Source organism: Syngnathus typhle, linkage group LG2 (genome assembly GCF_033458585.1).
Source record: "Syngnathus typhle isolate RoL2023-S1 ecotype Sweden linkage group LG2, RoL_Styp_1.0, whole genome shotgun sequence".
In the NCBI taxonomy this organism is placed as follows: Eukaryota; Metazoa; Chordata; class Actinopteri; order Syngnathiformes; family Syngnathidae; genus Syngnathus; species Syngnathus typhle.
In genome coordinates this window covers 9,688,292-9,704,526 of record NC_083739.1, presented here as the reverse complement: position 1 = coordinate 9,704,526, position 16,235 = coordinate 9,688,292, and the positions used below count along the sequence as shown (strand labels likewise).

The window sequence follows — 16,235 nt, the reverse complement described above, 5'->3', positions numbered from 1 at the left end:
AAATTCTCTGAACGTGACTTTCTTGTCAGGTCTGTGGAGCCCGTGGACGCCATTAGCTACAAAGCGTGGTCCATCTCTGCTTCCAAAGTGGCACCTTCATCTTGCAGCGATGCTGAAGGAAAGAACTCACAGGTAAAGTCGCTTTCCTTTGCCGAGGTTATGCGACTCGTCCAAGAGGGCAAGGACTTACCCGGGGTGACAAAAGTGGAAATACAGGCAAGCAACTTGAGTGCGACTCCTTCACAAATGGAAAGAATACGCAAACCCTGGGAGGTGGCGCCCAAGTGACAAGTCACTCAATAAGTTTCGTTTTTATAAAAAGTAGCTATAAATGTAAGAGCATACAGCCGGTTGCTCAGAATTTAAATGATGGGTTCAAGTTTGACAGCGAATGATTTTTACAAGATTAACAGGAACAAAAACTCTGATCTTGCAGGTAATAAACAGAATATTGTTGGGACATTTGGCCCTGGCCTGTCATTTCAGTTGTCCACCATTTTGTGCATCATGGCCTAAACTCAAGCAACGGTTGTTTCCCACTTGTGGCATTATAATTAGGGATTTTTAAATAACTGCTAACATGTCATATAGTACTTTGAGGCATTTCAGGCACACTGCTACTCGAGGTGATATTTTTTCAGAGTGGTGTGACGTAATTCCAGTAAATTCTAAGGCATCGCCCTTTCCGGTAATGTGGTTGTATCGCTTAGAATTATCGTCAGGGTATTTCTTGGGACTCTGCTTTGATGAGAACTGTGTGTGTGTATTGTTATTGTTCACATTCGCAGAAATAAATTGGTTGTATGACGGCGCCAAAGCCATCGACCTAACAAGGGTGCCGTTTGTCAATGCTAGAAAATCCCCGGGCCGTCATAACATTTGCTTTACTCTGTTCACGCAGCTTAACGATATTCCTGGCCTTTAAACTTTTGTCTGTATGTATATTATTATTGTCTGTTAAAAATTGCCTTGCAACTAGAAAAAATAATAAAACCGTTTGAGTGTTTTGAACAAACCTTGACAAATTGTGGTGTGAACGCAACATTTGCGGCCTTTAAAAATACTCACAATCGTCCACCACTCTAGTGTTAAGGTAAAAGACAAAAGTTAGCACAGCATCACAGGTTAAAAACAAAATGCCATTTGTCTTCATGTAACTATGACGCTTGTATTGATGCACACCTGGGCAATAAATGTGTCACAGTATGTTATTCTTTATTAAGGCAGCAACATTTAGGCAACTTCCAGTCACAGTCGAATGCTTCACAAAAGCAGCAAGTGATCCAGTAACATGGAGGCACACTAGACACTCTTTAAAAACACAGTGGAACAGTTCACACATTGAAACATAACAAATCAACACATTCATCATAAAAATCATCAAGATTAAAAGAAGTTTAAAAAGTGGGTTTGCATCCCAAAAAATCCAGCACCAGTATATTGCATTTTCATCATCACGTTCACGATGGTTGATACGACATCACGGATGATTAATGTCAGCTATCTAAAAAAAAAAAACACTTTTCTCCTATTTATAAGTTAAATAGAAACTATCAAAATGAAAGAATAACTGAAGAATTGAGGTAGAGACCAGCAGCCTGTGCCAATAAACAAATCCTATTTTGGCAAGACTAGCGACCGACATTTGACATACTATCAAGATACAGAATGTTTGCAGAAATCACCCTTTGGTCGTTTCGGTAACTTTTTGGTCAGAAACGTTCTCTTGGTAGGTGCAAGTTCTTATATTGTAATGTAACAGCTGTCTCTGGCTCTGGAGGACACGCTCAGATTTCACTGAGGTATTAAAACAAGCTCGTAGCATTGTAAACATTTTTATGCAGCAGCCATAATCTTAACTGTGTGTCAGTGTGCTCACTCTATTTAAAAGCTGTCTGCTGATGGCCTAAAAATACTTGACGGCAATGTAGGTCTGTTGTGCTGTTTGTGACATCATACAGTAGATTGTAGCACCATTTAAATTGGGAGTTTGGGATTTAAAAAGGTAGAAAACAAACCATTTTTGTCATAATTTTTCCCTAGTAAACTACCAACGGGAAACTTATGTTAACTCTAACGCTCGGTAGCTCACAGTCACGCCTTCTGACCACGACGGCAGTTTTGCAATATAACAAAAAAAGTTGTTTTGTTATTACACACTTCCCTTTAACCTAAGTAACCATAAGTTGTGACATTAAAAACAATTTTAAAAAAAAGTATATCCATCTATCTTTTTCTCTTTAGTAAGATTGCAAGAGTGACCAGTGGGCAGCCAATCGCAAGGCACGTATAGTGCGGTTTCTAGTCCCGAAACGGTATTGATGCGTTTGCGGCCTTACGAACTTTGCTGGTGCGATTCACATTCAAAATAATCTTTGAGTGGCGCCATCAGGTGGCGAATGACGGCGACGCTCCAGGAACGCCCCAGGACCCTCTGGCGTTGCAGGCGGCCCATGTTGTTTACGTCTGTGTAATGTTTAGGGAAGCCAAAAATCCTAGACACACACAAATAGATGGGACACAGTGATATTTTGGATGTGTGAAAATAAATGCAAATTATCCAGTTGCACCGAGTGCAGTGTGCAGCTTGGCCACTGAGGCAGGATAATACAGAGACACGCATTTACACAGAGAATTCTCACAACTGACTGTAACCAGTCCTATATTTGGTTGATAAGTGGCTAACTGCATACAGGTTCAACTTTTTCTGCAATATTTTTCATTATCATTTGCGTCTTGTTTCACATGCGCACAAGATGATATGTCCAAATACTTACTGCTCCATTTCGGTACACCACAGGTAGTCATCTTTGCCGTTCATGATGACAGGAAGTCCCACTTTCCCTTGAACCATGGAGTTTGTTTTTGTAGTGATGGTTCGCACCTTGTCGAGCTGCACAAATACACCAACTTATGGAATGAGCAAAGCATGTGCTGTCATATTTTTGAGCCCACCGACCAAGCAACCGAAATGAAGCGGATGTTGTTTTCCAGGTTGCTGCCTTAGCAATTTGTTATTCTACTACATTGCGATGTGGATTTGAATTGGAGGAATTGTTCAGCTGAAAGCTGCACTTACCTTTGCTACACGCCCAACTTCCAAACAATCCTGAAGATTTACTTTTTGAGCCAGGGATGCAGCCACCGGCCTGAAGAGGAACAACACATTTTTTTTTATTACGAGCATACTTAACCACCTCTCTTTATTTTGTCAATACTGCATGCTACGGCTTCAACACAATTATGCGGTGGGTGGCGCCTTGACATACGAAGCATCAGCATAGTTTAAGGCCTTGAAATATAAAATGTGTTACACAGTAATTATTGTAGGATTATTTTCTATTTATTTCTCTTTTTATGAACAGGAGGCCGTGAGCCTTTTTAAATTGTGTTGGAGGAAGTGATAGGCTTCGCCATCATTATGTCATCTCAAGTTATGACTTGGCTGACTTTTTAGTTCTGTACTTTTAAAATCCACTATGTACATATTTGAACAAGGTCTAGCTTTTCATACCTATTCATGCCCGGGAGGTTTCCCCAGAAGTAGCGAGCTCGATGTGCAGGGCTGACAGTTACGGCATCGATGATTATTGGATTGCACTGAACAACAAAACAATGGGACAAGTTAGCGCAGTGTGTTCCCCAGCGGCAGTAATTGAAAAGGATCACCTCTAGGAATCTGCAGATGTCCGTCTTGTCTCTGCTGGACATGAAGACCACATTTTCGAAGAGCCAGAAGAAAGGTCGGTCGTCACCCTCCTTCGGTTTCAGCAGCGTCAAAATACGGTAGAATTCAAAGAACAGCCTTCCGGTGCCCTCTGCAGGATCGACAGTTAACCTCCAATCACTTTATTTTCTCCACTAGAACAATAAACCCCATGTGGTCCAGTGGCAACAGTTGGAATCGGACTTACCAAACAATCCTTTCCGCAGGGGATTGACCATGGAGAGGTCATTACAAGGACTTCCTCCAATCAGCACGTCAAAAGGCCCCCATTCAGCAAGCTGCAACACAACCACTTTCAGTTTATTGCTTCATTCAAACCACCTACAAATTTGTTTTCATGCATGAGACAAAGCGGCTTGGCTCGGGCACGGAGTAACCACGCACATGTTTTCTTGTGATGGTCCGGACGTCGTTGATGTATTCGATCTTGCCAGCGTGCTTGATCATACCCACCGCGATGGAATCCTCACAAATCTCGGAGGCAATGTAGCGATCCACTTTCAAGCCAAGGTCTTTTAGCACCAGGTATCCTGTCATGGTGGAAGAAAGAGCTGTATAATCATCCATTATGCACAAAACTGATATACAATGCATGTCTCTACGTACATAATACGTATACACGCTCACTTGAAGCATGAAGTGTAAATGCAGCCTAAGCAGGACTGACCTGTTGCGATGCCATCAAAGAGCGACAGAACCTTCAAGGGCTTGCGTCTATCTGCGGGGATGGCCGGGTAGATTCTGTGAGGCTCCTGGAACAATCATATTAGTCAATGGAGGCAAAAACCCGTGATCAAAAAGAAACACAAATTTTACATTTCTGCGACAGTGTTGGGACTAACGGCGTTACGAATGCTGTTTTAGATTTCCAGTAAGGGATGATCTACTTTGGATTTGGATCGTATAATGAAGCTGTTGCGTGCGCATATATGGTACAGAACGTTTTTAGGATTCTAAAATCAAAATGCTAAATGGTATCAATTGTTACTGAGTTACAAAGTGTGACACAATATACTCACAAATTCCATGGCGCTGTTGTTAGCAAAAAAGTCTTGGACTTTAACGCTCCAGTCAGGCCTGAGTTTTAGCTTTCCCTGGCACTGCGTTGGCTGGCAAATGTAGCAGCTCCACGGGTCAATATCCTTCAGCTCACGAAAGGTTCCCCGTCCCACCAGGATCTCCACGCACTCCTTACAGAAACATCTGCCGTGGACAAAGCACAGCACAAATGTAGTTTTGACACCAGTGAGCCGAGAGATGCTTAGAGAGCGGCTTTCCAATTGTCGAAAGATTTACTTGATTTTAAAATGAACAAGAAGGGCGATTATTTTTATGTCTTTAGAATGGTGTTATATAGCAGGCTCCCATTTCCACACACAGATTTTTGCATGTGAGTTGAACTCTGACCTTGACCCTAAGTATTTATTCAAATTTACCTGCAACAGCTGGCGTTGCCACAAAGAATGACCTCCGAGCCGCCACAGCACACGGTGCAGTACGACTGGTAGCCGTCTTCGTCGTAGCGATACAATGTTTCTGTGAAGTTCTCCTGCGGACAGTGATCTTGTCATTTTTGACTTGTGATTTCCAACCCGTAGGCCGCGGCACATTCGTGAGAAATAGTGACATCATCAGATTTGTAATACAGGAAAAACAGAGATAAACTCATCAATATTTCATTGTATATACCTTTTATGACATTTTAGTTTGGTTGTGGGCTGGGATCTTTTCTAATTGGCTCAAAAAAGGTTAGCAAAGTTCGTGTCTTGTGAACTGGACCAGAATGAGGACATCATTGCAGACTAGCTTACCTTGCACTTGAAACAAAGACCGCCTTCGAACAATGGGTGCTGCACAGCAACGTCAGGCGACCCGCAAGCCAAGCAACAATCTGAAATAACAAGCCTTTCCTTTCAAATTTGTCCTTTAAAAAACAGTATAAGAAGGAAATCAGGCAGGACCGACCTTCAATTTTTGTGCCCTTGTCTTTAAGCCTCTCAATTAAAGTGTCTGTAAAACATGAAAGTAAATCAGTCAAATATGTTTTTTTTCCACTTGATCAGAAACATAGAATTCATCATTTACGGGCTGTAATTTTTCATAGGTGCGAAGGTGAATGTAAATAATTGTTTGACTGTCAGCTCGACATCCCGTACAGCCAACCATGAGCAAATCAAAGTGACAACATGACTGAAATTCGGATTGTGGATGAGCGCGTGGAGTCCACATACCTCTTGTAAAGATGTAGTTGCATGTGCTTGCCCGACTCTTATAAACTTGTTTCTTTTTCACTGGTGGCTGGTAGTCGGACTGAGCTGAGTCTGAATTGGACAATTGGCCAGCTTCCTGACTAACTAGTTAAGATGACAGAGAAAGAAATGTTTTTCAGAAGCTTCTTTGTGAAAGAACTGCATAGAGTGGAATTGTGCCGAGTAGACTGTTCGACTTACCAGGTGGTGCAAATCCCTGCGGCCCTGATGGTAGAAATCCTTTCACTGCCCAGTCCAGCATCAGATTCACTTCTTTTTCTTTATCTCCTTTTGCCTCCTCAAAAGACTTCTCAGCACGTTCACTTGCAAGCTGCAGGTTATAAAATGGGATTAGGGCGCATTTTGCAGACAGCGGTCATTTGTTCATGCCCATGAAAAGTGAATAAGTGTTGCCCATTTAACTGCATTTGTTTGTGGAGGTTGTATTTTTTTAAACCCCCAAATTTCTTGAGACCAGTAAATATAAAAAATTGATAAAAATACATAAATAATAATAACAGCCGTTCCCTTGATTCTAGTTGTTTTACCTGTATGAACAATATAGATATTAATAGCACATAATCAACTATCTAGATTTTTTTTTTTAGTGTGTCACTTGATGCCGTTTTATTTGCACAAGTCAGGTAGAGAGTTTATATATAACTAGAAGGAAGATTAGAAGTGAAACAGGGAAGAGTAAGAGCATGCTGAGAAGTGAAAAGGATGGCAGAAGATAAAAAAAAAAAAGAGTATGGGGAGAAGTAGGGCTCGGGAATGTGTGCATGGCAAACAAAGGTGCATCTTCAGTCACCTCCATGGCGTCTGAACTGTCTGGTCCAGACTTTGTCCTCTTGTCGCATTCCACTTTCTCTGAAATCTCCTGTCTGGATCTGATTGCCTCCTTCTCAGCTAACTTGGCGCGCAAAAGTAGACTCTTAGAGTGTTCTTTGGGATGCGCTTTTTTCAAATGGTTAAACAAGTTGGTGGTGTTGCCCCTGCACGTTTTAACATTCTCCTTGCACATTTTGCAGAGCACGAGGGTTTGAGCAAAGTCGTCTGGCTTGAAACCAAACCATTTCCAAATCACAGAATGTGACCCCCTTTTGGGCACTAAATTGTTTTTGTCAGACATCTTAAATTTTGTGTGTAAGGATAAAAAAAAATATTGTTATGGAAGTACTACAATAAAGATGTTGAGTTTGTTCAATTAGTTTTGTCGCACTAAGTTTTGTCGATTGTATTTTTACAGTTTGGTTTGATGAATTAATTTTGTCCCACTAAATAATCTTTGTCATACAAAATATTGTTTGTTTCGCCTTTGACAAAGAAAATGTTGTTGAATATTTCACTTAATATCGCTCTTTGTACAGTCCAATTTGATGTCCCACTACAACATAGAAAATGTCGTTAATTACAAGGTAATCATCGACGGAACTGTTCAGTTTGTTCGTTTACTTTAGTCCAAATTGCGCTTCAACGATCAGAAATCCGGGCAGTTCACGTGAGTTGGGAAATTTTAAACCCGCCACGCTCAATCTCGAACAGTGCGGACAGAATCGGATCAAAAGTGAAAAGAAACCACGAGGTGTTCACGTTTTTTCCCCTCGTTGCTTCATACGGGAGCGAAACTTTGTTTTTTCAAATCTTTTTCAATTTCTTTAACAAGTAAACCGATTGGAAAGACGAACACGAAACTACGACTTTTCGCGAGGACGTGCCGATTCAAATTACTCGAATTATACGTGTAAATCTAGTTTAGATCGACTTTCAATGAAAACGCCGCGATCGGTGGCTTTGTCTCCCTTCTTTGTGGTCCTTGAGAGTGCAGATGTGGTCGAGGCTCTCCGATAATCCGCTCCACGAGGCGCTTGAACGCAACTATCCAGTCTGCAGATATTTTGATCGCGATTCTTTCGAAAGCGACAAATTTGCGATGATGTTCACAGTTCGAGCCTACTTAAGATGTTTCTCTTGGTGGCTGCCGGCGGAAGTGAGAAAAAACGGACCCTTCCGGAAGCGTGGAAGGCTTGGGAGGGGGCTGCAAGAGCAAATGGGGGGTCGCACGGGATCGGACAAAGCATTTTTTTTTTTTTGCTCCCATTGACTCAAGTCAATGGAACACGCTGGGCTATTAAGTCCCAACTTTAAAACAAGAGCCAAACAAACATCTAAATTAATGTGGCCCGCTAAAAAGAAAATGAAGTCAACTTTTTTGATAAATGTATTTGCTCCTTTCATTTAAATCTGCAAACTGTCTACTTTTAACAGATATTACTAAGACTTTTTTTCCCCACCAAATCCCTTGAGATAAACCAAGCAAAAGTTGGAAACATACGACCCTTGTGAGAATAAGTGGTTCAGAGGATTGATAGATGGAATTAAATATATGGTATAGTAGCAATAAAATGCAGGACCCCTTTGTTCACACTGTAAACAACAAGAATCTTTGCATCTCCAAAACCATCACTTATTTGGAAAATATCCTGTCGAGTTTCCTGAGCAAGGCTCCAGACTAACTTCTTTTTTTTTTTTTTTTACAAGGAGCACAGTGGGCACTAACTTTAAATTTCAAATAGAAAATGTAGGTGCAGACACTGTGAATTAAAAGTAAATGTTCACGTTTCCACTCATTTTGACAATATTACTCATGTATGGCCTGAACACTAAAATGATTAATGCCAAAAATGAGTTTGACACTCATTTCACAAATGATCAAGAACACGATTTTTAAATGAGATTCAAGTTCACCTGTAAGACATTTAAATATAACAAAACCATTTAACAAAATGTAGCAATGAAGAAAATAATGACTTGGCCTTTGTTCATTTATCAGTGGTATTTTCCCATATATTACCGATTTATTATAGCTGTATTGTTATTTTGTGTTATCTGTAACGTGCAGTTTTTGTGAAATGGGCTATAAAAGTAATGTATTTTATTTCTTTTTTTTTTTGCAGTTTATTTGCACTGCATCTTCTACAATAACGTCTATTTAAAATACGATGAAAACATTTGAGGTCCATGATCAAAACGCTGTAGACAGAAATTGGCGTAAAATTGAGGCTCAGCTGTAATACAATACAATATTGTGTACAGCAAGTGTGTTAAAGAGGAGAATGTCGACCGAGACAAGATTTTTATGTCAGAAGGAAGTTGTTTGTGGAAAAGAGTCTATGTTGCAATCTGTAAACCATTTATCGTGAGTTTGGAGTTGTGGTAATGTTATGGTCCGAGCTATTAATATAGGCAATTAAAATCATTTTTAAAGAGGAGGTTGTCAAGTGTTTTTGGTTCTACATAGCAGGCATCTAAAATAAACCAGACAATGCTGCAGTAGAATTATACCGTACCGTGTGTGGTAATCATAGCTGATCGCCTGTTGATCTTGTTCCCTTACCTCTATGACTTGGAAGATGGCGGCCTTATAAGTGGGCAGGCTGGCATATGAGTTTTTGCAGAAACATTTCGTGAACTTCCGAAAAGGCATCAAAGCTTCCGTCGCAATCTGTGATAGAAAGTCCATTTGTGAAGACTAGAAATTCACTTCTGCGGCACATTAATATCAAATAAATAAAATAAAGTAGCTCGGCAGCAGTCAAACCTTTGAGAAGGTTCCATCGCCAAACCATTCAACCCTTCGTACACCTGGAGGTGAAAATTTGGTTTTCCAAGGAATCACCAAACCGGGCCACCAAGAGAAACCCTCTATCTTCCCCCATATGAGCTCTCCAGTCAAAAAGCCGTTCCCATCCTGAAGGAGGGAAAATCAAATGTGTTCAATTTGATCTCAAAAGCATTGAAGTTTTTTTATTTTTGTATTAAGTCCAACTGTATTTTGCACTTTTAGAATGACCTGGTAATTGGCTTTCCGTCGTCCTTTGTGCGCTGTATATTTGTTTGGTGTGTTTTCCACCTGAAAGTTAAGAGGGGAAAAAAAAATCAATTAATTGATGTTAATCTTGGTGGAATATCCATGAACCAAGCTTGATGGAAAAACCATTTCCATAGAAAAAAAAAATTACCCGACAAAATTACATGATTTAATCTATGTTTCTATTACCTGTCAGATCATTTTTGGGCACGTGACGCTGTTTGAAGCATTTTGACACGTTTACTTGAAAAAGCCAATTTTCCCTCACACGGGCTTATTGGTGGATATTTTTTTACTGAAACCTTTATATTTACTCCAAGCCAATCAAAAAAAGGTTTTTCCAAAAAGCAATATTATTTGCCCTCTCAAAAACTTCTCCAGAACCCATCATCCAGTCGTCATAATTCTTGGTTTGTTCCCCTCTGGTTGAAGTGGCCATTCCAACCACACTCAGGATTTTGACTGGATGTCATTTTGTCAGGGTGCCATTTAAAGGCTGAATTGCTTGACCTCTATTGAGCAACACATTGGGGAAATCTCACGGCACACCACCAACGACAATCTAATGAAGGAGCATTGAATTTGTTTGGCTGTCAGTATACAAGTCTGACACCCAATGATATTAAAAATTATATTTATCCATTTCTGCCATCACACGCAGTTTATAGATTGTAAATTGATAAATAAATGAAATCGTGTATGGATAGAAGAGGAGGAAATATACCCTTTCGTCAGAGTCGCTGGTCTCTACAAGCAGGCTGTCGTTTATGGTCAGGTCTAAGAAAAGAAAAACATGCTTTATTATATGCTCGTTTCATTGTGATACACTTGAACCAATTTGCAAGCTGCCTTGGCATTTGGATCCATTATAGACAAACGTTTCTAGCATCTAGCACCACCGATATATGTACGTACACGGAGAATATACATACTAGACTGTACTTCTATTTCTTACCTTTTAACTTGGTTAGGGCGACGTGGCATGGCTTTATATACTTTGTATACTGTTCCTTCGGTTCTGAAAATAAAATGGAATGGTTATGATTATGCCCCTGCAGATGAGAGCTGCTCATTTAACTTAAATAAGCAGAACTTAGTCATTTTGGCTTTTTCGTTTATTCATCATTTATAAGTTAGATAATATTGTGAATTAAAATTTTTAAAAATCCCCTAAACATTACACATGAAGCAATTTCAAAGACTTGAAGCACAATAATAATTTTTTAACTTACCCGTAACTGTGTCAGCTTGCGGTACTGTTTGGCTATCGGGGCTGTCTGACATGTGCCCGCCATTGCTCTCTATCGAGCATTCACTGTCAAACAGGGAGTCATCATCTGCATTTCCCAGGTCCTAACATTGGAAATAAGCGCAATCAATTCAAAACACAAAGAAATTGTTAGGACACCCTCTTTAATTTAAAATGACCCAATTCTCGGAATTGCTGCTCCAGCCACACTATATAAACATCGCACACCCAGTTTGTCCACATTGCTATCCCGTCCTGTCTGTTTCCTGCCTTCCCCAAACTGACCCTAACCCGTGTATGACTTCTAACTGGGCTGGCCCATGATTGGATCACTAGTTCTGCCTGCGCCCTACCTGTTTTGTTTTTGGCTTCATTTTCTTCCTAGGTGCGACCTTCTGCCTGGTTCGCCCTTGCCAGCTTCGCTGACGCATCTTCTTCACTCCATTGTCTGTGATGCACTTTCCCTTTACCTCCTATATAACAAATGAGAGTACTGTGTGGGACACATTTGGTTGTCCTGTCTGTCCCGTCACAAAAAGCGGTGTCAATTAAGACCGGGCTGCTTAACCTAAGTTAGATTTTTCAGTACGCAATGAAATTCAGTTTTGCTCACAAGCAAAACACAATTTTTCTGTATGCACACAAAAACCCTGATTTAATGATCGAGTTGTTGGCATTTGGAAGTTATAAAGCCACTGAGTTGACACGGACGGGGATTTTTTTTCTTTCCTGCCACTTGGTATTTTATAGGAAGCAACATCATGCAAAAAGGTTTTTTCTAACGTCATCCTTTGTTGAGCATCACCAGACTTGGGCTAGCAGTGTTTCTGGTTGCTACCTTGCCATTGGCTAGCGGCTCGGGTTCACAGTCGTCGGTGGAAGAGGACAGTTTCCTTATGCCTAAGGATTTGAAAATGAAATTCCAATTAATGCTGTGATCAAAACATAGCCACAACTTTGTATGACTGTCACTGTCACAAAGAATAACATTACTTTTTTTAGCGGGTTTAGGTGGCGGATACAGGCTGATGTCACAGTTGTTTCTGGCGGTCTCAGCATCGTATTCTTTGTCCGTCACATTGGCTGTGTAGAAGGCTTTAAACCAAGACAGGAACTCCAAGTTTATTTCAAAGTCCCCTTTGATGAGTTCGTCAGCTGGAATGCTCTAAAGGGAAGCAAAGAAAATGTGAATAGTTTTAGTTCGAGGAAGTCCTGAGATCAAATATCACAATCAGCACCGCTATCTGCGGGGATACGCTCCAGATGACCACCACAATAAATGAAAAGAGTAATAGAAATACAGAAATACTGTGTGTGTATTCATGTGTACACGTGAGTGTATATACAGTATGTATGTTTATGTACAATGGTACCTTTACTTACCAACTTTATATAATTCATAATAAAGAACCAGAATCACGCTTTGTTAGCTCACATAACAATTTCTCACAATAATATAATCTCTGCAAGTTTTTTTTTTACATTTTCTAATAATCATTTGTACAACCTCATGTGGTCACCTTAGCTTGCGTGGACACCATGTTGGTGACCCCTGACCTAGAGAAAATAGCTTTTGTTAAAGATTTACACTCAACCCCCGCTCTTTGTGAGGGATAGTGAATGGGCTTGCCGCATACAATCGACGCCCAGTAAAATGCAGCGGGGGATTTCTTTCCCTCTACTTTAGGAAAAGAAAATCTGTGTTCTACTTTGGGTTTTTTCAAAGGCTGATAAATGCACATTTTCCACAAAAAACAGTCAGGAAATGGAGCGGGGATCCAGAAAAAAAAGATGAACAAAAAAGATGAATTCCTCATACATGAACTCTTAAACGCAACAGGACTTTATTCAAGCAAATGAACACTACCTTTGTGATGTGGTTCTTGGTGAAGGCCTCTTGGAGGAGACTGAAGTTGTGCTTGCAGTCAAACTCAGATTGTGCATCAAACTTCACTTTGCTCATTTCGATTGAGCCTGGGATGACGCAATCCATGATCTGGCAGTGACACGCGCCTGTAATAGTAACGCGATAACAAATACACACAAACGGTGGCCATTTTACTTTTGGGAAGAAGCGACCATTTTGATTTCCTGAAATGACCAACCTGAAGAAATGTGCTCTATCTCCAGGAAATTGGTTTTCAGAAGACTATTCAGCCATGTCAGCAAATCCAACCCATTCGTCTCATCTGGGATTGAGTCCGGGCTCACGATCACTTGTTTGCTCATTTTGCTGAATGCCATGAAGGGAAAAAAATGAGAAGCAAATGAACAAAGATGCAAGATGGTTCTTTGCATGTTGTTCCATCCAAACTGATACTCTATATCCAGTAAATGCTTCTTTACTGAAGTGCACGAGTTGGATCAGTGCTTTGACTGTAAGGGGAAATCAAATAAAAAAAAATAATCTTTACTTTAATATGTTCTATGCGCTCTCACTATTCAAAACATGGTATTCTGATCACTGGTGCGTTTGTGAAATATGAAGCAATGCCTTATTTTTATTTTTTGCATCTCAGGGGGCAGCCATTTTGCCATTTTTTGCATCTCAGGGGGCAGCCATTTTGCCACATGCTGCCACTTGAATATCACATCACACATCCAAAGGGCTGAGGTTGCAAAAAGAAAAACAGGTGAGCCATGTCGGTTGTTACCTGAGCCATTAGGCACTATGTTATTTTCAGCTGATAGCATGTGTCAAAATGGATAAAAACGGGTGGATTTTGCTGCTTAATCAAAATACTGAGTTTAGACTGGTGGAGGCACATAAAACATATTGCAAAGAATTTCTTTTGGACTTCACTTCCACTTTAAGTACAGTGTGGAAGTTCTCTGGCCACCACTGTTTACTGCACTCATTCAGGTAGTTTTCTTACTTCTGAATGGCTGCATCGAGCTCATGGAAAGAGTCGAACTTGTCTTGGAAGTCTGCCGGCTGATTTGGGCACAACGTTGTCCGTGTTTCTATAAAGAGGCGCTTGCGTCGCATGAAGCGGTAACACCAAGTGGATCCTCCCAAAAAGTTGGTAATATTCATCGCCTTGGCAACTACCAGGGCGTGGAGACGTAACTCTGTAGTTGACAAGTCTCTCCCACCAGCACGTTGTTCAAGCGCCCATCTATGAACTTGTTCCTCCAGCTGTGGCCATCTTGCTTTTAGCCCACGATTTGCTTTCTTTGTTTTCTTCATTGCAGTAAGAGCAAGCTTCGCCTTTCGCCACATTCTCACACCTTTCTCACTCACTCCAAACATTCTTCCCGCTGGCCGATTACCGCATTGGACCGCATAATTCACAACTTGTAGCTTGAATTCTGCAGAATATGATTTTCTGTTGGGGGCCATTGTGTTCAGTCTTTTTCAGTTGTCTCTCATGTAATGTTTACAGTTAACTATTTATTTGTGGTACAAATGTAGCAGATACCCGTAGTTGTCAACATTCAAGAGCATGTGAAATTATATATTTTTTATTGATTGATTGGTTGGTTAAGAGATGTTGCTGATTTCTAAAACAGGAAAAAAGAGGGACAAAAACATAGAGGAATGTGAACCAGGAAGCAATGACATAAGTAAAGTTTTCTTTTGAATTTGTGAGTTTTGATTTGTTTTTTAAATTGGAAAAAATCCGCGATGTACTGAAGCCCCGCGATAAACGAACCACGATGTAGCGAGGGATTACTGTATTGTGAATTGCGTCCTCCAGAGATTAGGTTGACATTTTGCAGCAGTGGGCTTTGCTTTCATTATATTGTTAATGGTTGGTTCAGTATACTCAGCACGGGTGAATACTTAATTCATTTAAATGGCACTCCAAGGTAAATACATTAAAAATTAATAATCAAAAGCAAATTATTACCACTTTTCACATTTGTCGGTACAAGTTTCTTCCGTAGAGATTCAAACTAACGTGAAAAGGCCGCAGCGAAATCAATATGTTCAAGTTAGGCAGGCGCAAAGATTGGCAACGTAAAATGGCCGCCAATTACTTCACTTCTCTCAATGACGAGTAGGTCCGTGGGCAGGACGCACTTTGCTGCAATATGATTGGCTGCAGGTCACGCGCCGCTGCATTATGACTGGCTGCCACATCTTGCTAAAACCCGACCTACTTTATCCAGGCGCGAAAAGAACAAAAATCGACCTGAACGAGGCGGTGTTATTTTATATCCAGCTAAACTAAGCCATCCCAACCCCAACCGGAGTCTTAAACTGAACCAAAATCAATGTGATTGTTTTGATTCTGTACAAATGTGACCCGTATTTGAAACGCGCTCCAATCTCCAACACTGGTTAATAACAGAGGTGCCCCCCCCATCCGAAAACCAGGAGACAAATAGCGAACTAAAGTCAAATTTGTGCCGAAGCTGACAACTTCGTGCAAGTAGTCATGCAGGCAAATGGTGCAGGTTTTCTGTCTTTTGTCTCGCTCTACTTGCTTCGAGTGACAAAAGGTGATTTGTCGCCAAACTTTATTCCGAGCAAGACCAGCTGCCTCTACTACGCGTGCATACACGCGTTATTATACGACCCTTGCAAGAACACGATGAAAAAGACAATGCAAGTTTGGATTTTGTTCGTATGATTAAAAGTACATTACTCCCCAAGCTAGTGCCGAAATGTGTTTTGCATATGCCGCCAATCGGTCTTTGTTACGGGGCGATCATTTCGGTGCGTTTTACGAGAATTCAAAAAGCAGAATGTAACTGAGGCTCTATTAATGCTTGCTTGTATGACAGTTTAATTTTAAAAATGGCGCGAGACTTACCGTTTCTTTTGCCTCTTTCCTTCGGAAGAAATGTTCCTCTCTCGACGAGTGTTGGCCGGAAGCACGTTTGGCGGGGCTCACCAGTTAGGACGTCCTCGGCTCCTTGCTGAGCGGTGCAGGTCAGCACATAGGGTACAAAACAAAGAACAGCGGCTGGCGAGCTGCTCTTACCCAGTTAGCCCGTCAAAACTAAAACAGATGCAATTTCTAGAGGAATTTTATGTTAATAAATATTTCATGAGACCAGAATTGTCATTAATACAGACAATTGCTGTAAGTGTGATGTAATTAACTCAAACTAATGCTGTAACTCCCGAGACCGGTCTCTAGAGTCCGCATTTTGAAGTTCTTGATCAAGTCTCGGAATGGCCCGACT

General features: G+C 40.8%; 1 protein-coding gene across 2 annotated transcripts; it reads right to left on the bottom strand.

Annotated features, from left to right (window-relative positions):
• Positions 1 to 1,194: 1,194 nt before the first annotated feature.
• On the bottom strand, positions 1,195 to 16,017 carry LOC133171330 (DNA (cytosine-5)-methyltransferase 3C-like). Of its 2 annotated transcripts, XM_061304600.1 has the most exons (26): positions 15,860 to 16,017; positions 13,202 to 13,329; positions 12,964 to 13,109; positions 12,090 to 12,261; positions 11,935 to 11,996; positions 11,450 to 11,569; positions 11,080 to 11,200; positions 10,803 to 10,865; positions 10,572 to 10,624; positions 9,830 to 9,889; positions 9,578 to 9,727; positions 9,374 to 9,481; positions 6,178 to 6,307; positions 5,959 to 6,081; positions 5,693 to 5,737; positions 5,539 to 5,618; positions 5,164 to 5,276; positions 4,747 to 4,930; positions 4,395 to 4,479; positions 4,112 to 4,257; positions 3,915 to 4,005; positions 3,670 to 3,818; positions 3,515 to 3,600; positions 3,080 to 3,149; positions 2,778 to 2,893; positions 1,195 to 2,495 (listed from the first exon to the last, which is right to left on the bottom strand). In XM_061304600.1, exons 2-26 carry the CDS (start codon positions 13,323 to 13,325, stop codon positions 2,336 to 2,338), a joined length of 2,757 nt encoding a protein of 918 aa, XP_061160584.1. In that variant the 5' UTR covers positions 13,326 to 13,329; positions 15,860 to 16,017; the 3' UTR covers positions 1,195 to 2,335. The 2 variants fall into 2 exon arrangements, with proteins under 2 accessions (XP_061160584.1, XP_061160594.1); XM_061304610.1 differs by lacking the exon at positions 11,450 to 11,569.
• Between the last annotated feature and the right edge of the window lie 218 nt (positions 16,018 to 16,235).